This window comes from Quercus suber, unplaced genomic scaffold, assembly GCF_002906115.3.
Source record: "Quercus suber isolate HL8 unplaced genomic scaffold, Cork oak 2.0 scaffold_76, whole genome shotgun sequence".
Lineage (NCBI taxonomy): Eukaryota > Viridiplantae > Streptophyta > Magnoliopsida > Fagales > Fagaceae > Quercus > Quercus suber.
The window spans coordinates 554,261-558,153 of record NW_027069541.1 but is presented as its reverse complement, the minus strand read 5'-3'; the positions used below and the strand labels follow the sequence as shown (position 1 = coordinate 558,153).

Below are 3,893 nucleotides of genomic sequence, written 5' to 3'. Positions count from 1 at the left end.
ATTTCATTTTGTTCGTTGATTGGGAATTCATATATTATTTACGTGATCCTAGATCATGGTCTATCCCTTTAGATCGAATTCTTGAACATTTGGAGGGATCCTCATCAGACATTAAAATATCAAAATTTGTTTCTACAGATTACCTCAGTTTTGAATGACATACAACCTTTTCTTTCTTTTTTTGGGTTAAAAAAAAAAAAACCAAAAAAAGAAAAAAAGGTTGTATGTCAACCTTTTCTTGAAAATGCATTAATTGTTTGTCAGTTGCTCATTATTTGGCACCTAATTTCAATCCAAAAAAATATATATAAATTCAAAAAATGATAAACTAACTTGGAAGAGAAATATAATAAATTATCATATAAAATTAATTCTTACACAATCTCTAGGCCCTCACCCCCACCTAGACCCACTAAAAAGACAAACAACACAAAAGCCAAAGAGGCTGAGTCATAGAGTTAGTGGGTCAAGAATAAAGAATCCAATAACAATAAACACAAAAAGATAAAGTAAAATGAATATAAATTGCTTTATAAGCAAAAAATATCACATACACGTACTTGATATTTCTATTATATTATTTAGTATTTAGTTCAATTTTAGAGAAAAAGAGAGAGAACTGAGATGAAAATGATTGAATGAGATACCTTGAGGAATTGAGGTGAGGGCTTTAGGATTTAAGGTTGAGCAATGATGGCTAGGTCAGGTCAGCGGCTAGTGGAGCTACAGCATCACAGCGAGCCAGAGAGGCGTGACCGCATGACGTGAGGACTGGGGATTCAGGCAGCGTGAACTGAGGCCGACAAGTAGAGCGCAGAGGCATGATTGCATGAAGGCTAGGAATTTGGGCAGAAGCATGAGGTAATGACTAAAGAGTTTGTTTTGTTTGATTAGGATTAGGGATTTCAGATTTGGGGTTGGGCTGGGCTAGAAGTGCCTTTAGTTTAGAGGAGAAGATTTTGTATGATTAAGAATTTTGGGCTAGTCGGTTGGGCTGAACGTGGACAAATATTTTTGTTTTATTTGAAGTTGTATTGGACCGATTGTTGATTTTTTTTTTTTATTTTGTGAGGGTTGGCGGGGGGGAAATCGACAATAACAAAACGTGGGCGTTTTAGTTTTTTATTTTTATCCTTTGTCAAATACAAATACCCACCTCGTTTTTTTGCCCTCAAATGTGTCAAAAGAAAAGTTTTTAAGAACCACAGTTGCCCTTACCATTACCATTACCAACACGCAAACGACAACCTCACCGGATCTTCCCAACAACGATAGATTAGATTAAGGTTCCAAGGTTTCGCTCACAATCATGAGAGCCCACGGCGCAGTAGAGGTGGCGAAGACGGTCATAGAGGTTGCCGACGTGGCCTGGATGGCCTTGGAAAAAACCCACCACCACCAACACCACGACCACGAACACGAACACGAGGAGCAGAACACGGCAACTCCAGACGAAGAATTGGAGTCTCTGCGATCGGAGAATCGGCGTCTCAAGAACTTGCTGGAGCAGAATCTCAAGCTCCTTCAGAACCTCTCTGAATCCCCTTCTTTATCACATGACTGCCCTCCAGATGTACGTCTTTGTTCTTTTCAAGCTTGATTGATTTCTTTAGTTGTATGTATAATTTGTGTGTTTGATGTTGAATTTTGTGGAATTCCTCGTGTGGGTGTTTATGGAATTGGAGGAAGTTGATAATTTGATTACGAAATTAGGTTCCTTCACATACCCTTTACTTGTCTTTTCCAAGGTCCAATATTTTATCAAATGTAGAAGACTTACCAAATTCATTGTTAAATTTTGCTTCCTACTTGCTTTATTTTTGGGCTTTATCATTTCAAGCCTACTAATTAAGTTAGAGGGAAAATTTAATAAGTTTGCTATAAGACTAGCTATGCTATATTGTTTTGGCCGTTAAGAAGCAACATATCCATAAAAATGAGTGTAGTTGAAATGAGACTGTTAAGATGGATAGGTAGAAATTCAAGGAAAAATAAGATTCGAAATGAGGAAAGAGTCACTTACGATGGTTTTGGTCATAGAGGAGGAGGGCGATTAATGCACCAATGAAGAAGAGTAATTTGATTTAGGTTGAGGGATGAAAAGGTAGAGGAAGACATAAAATAACATTATTAGAAGTAGTAAAAAAGGAGATGTCCATTAAGGTGGTAATGAAGAGTATAACTTGGGATACAATAGAATAACAAAAAAGAATTCTTGTGGTAACCCTGATTAGTCTATTGAGGATCTAGCTGACACCACATGTTGTTGTTATAATTTCAAAATTCAAAATTAAAATATCTTTATATTGAAAAGTAATGAAATTCGTCGCTCGTGATAGATTCAATTTTTTATTGATGTGCGGTGTTCAATTTCCAATTGCAGTTGTATGCTCGGCTTGTAGCAACTGTGGATTTGAACACTTCTTGGCTTGCCTCAAATCCCTTCAGCAAGCATCGTCGATGGAATTAGCTATGAGTTTCCTTTCAAGGAGGCCACAGGTTTTTTTTGTTTATTTCATGGGTTTGAAAACTCAATGCCACATCCTATCTATACCATAAGTAACACAATTTTGATCTTTCACTGGTTTCTTGGGTTTGTTCTTTGATTAGATGCTGATATGCGTTCAGCTGAAATTTTAATCAAAGTTGACGGTGAAGAACCCAGTTGGTGGGTATGGGTCACAGATGAAATGGTCCCAAGCAATGTTGAGGAATGGAGTGGAATTGATGATGAAAAATATTTAGTTGTTAGTGAGGAGCACGTGGTGGATGGGGTTGCCAACTTTATGGCTAGGTGCATTATGTCAAACCCAAAAGCTCAGGTAAATGGCAACCAAACCTATTGCTATTTAACTATTTAATATATTGTATCTAAAACCATTTGCTTCCTTGTGCTTACAGAATTTGACACCAGAAGAGTTGCAAAAAAGTAAGTTCTCAGTCTAAAATTTTTGAGCATGCTTTTTATAATGATTTCTTAATCCAAAACTTAATAAAGTTCATATAATCTGTTATCATTGTAACCTTTTTATTTTGTAGTATAGGGAGTGGGTAAGGGTTTTTGGTAATAACTGATTTATCTTGTAATCATCTTCTGTTGCTGGATAAGGAACCAATTTTCATTGGAATCAACTTTGTTATCTGAATCTCTAGCATTTATTAACAACCACAAAAGAAAATGAATTGGGTAAATGTTTGTATGTGCTTTGTTTGTGTACAACATTAAATTAATGGATTAGTTAAATGTCAAATCCATAGAAACGTCCTTATACCTTGTGTACAAGTTACTCACCTTTTGAGTTTGATGGGGTAACTTAGAACATTTCGCATTTTTCTCAGTGATATAGTGAATGACTGACCTGGCTCTGGCTACTCCCTGGCATGTAGTCTTGTGAGCTAGGAGTGATTGTCAGTGTTACTTATCTTTGTGATATTATGAAATTCCAGCTGTTGCAAAGGCGGTAGGTGGTGTCAACAAATGGAGAAGGTTTTAGGCATTTGGCATGCTGGGACTCTGTTTTATACCCTGTCCACCTGGGGACTTGCTCTAGCAGGGTGAGTTTAATTTTTTTTTTTTTAAGTATACAGTAAGGATGCTTTGGTGAATGTTATTTTGATCCATTCCAACATGCAGATATGGTATTACACCTCATACATGCTTTAGTTAAATAATTTAGATATTTTACAACAGATGCATCTTATGCATCACATTTCATGGAAGATCAAAACACAAGCTAGTATTGGCAAGCAAAAAAAAAAAAAAAAATACTGAAATCATCTGTCCTTCCCTCTCCCAATACCCGAACCAACCCAACTTCCTAAGTACCTATAGGTACAATCAGTTACTCTACCTTTCGTACAGCTGTACAATACATAAATCAAAAAATGAGCCC

The 3,893-nt window shown here is 36.4% G+C and overlaps 1 protein-coding gene across 1 annotated transcript; it reads left to right on the top strand.

Moving 5' to 3' along the window:
* The first annotated feature begins 1,155 nt into the window (after positions 1 to 1,155).
* On the top strand, positions 1,156 to 3,581 carry LOC112015574 (uncharacterized). The gene is given in 7 exon segments (XM_065773502.1): positions 1,156 to 1,573; positions 2,384 to 2,411; positions 2,414 to 2,458; positions 2,461 to 2,499; positions 2,611 to 2,822; positions 2,902 to 2,929; positions 3,448 to 3,581. Coding segments are annotated over 7 exon segments (663 nt in total). The 5' UTR covers positions 1,156 to 1,309; the 3' UTR covers positions 3,495 to 3,581.
* The last annotated feature ends 312 nt before the right edge of the window (positions 3,582 to 3,893 follow it).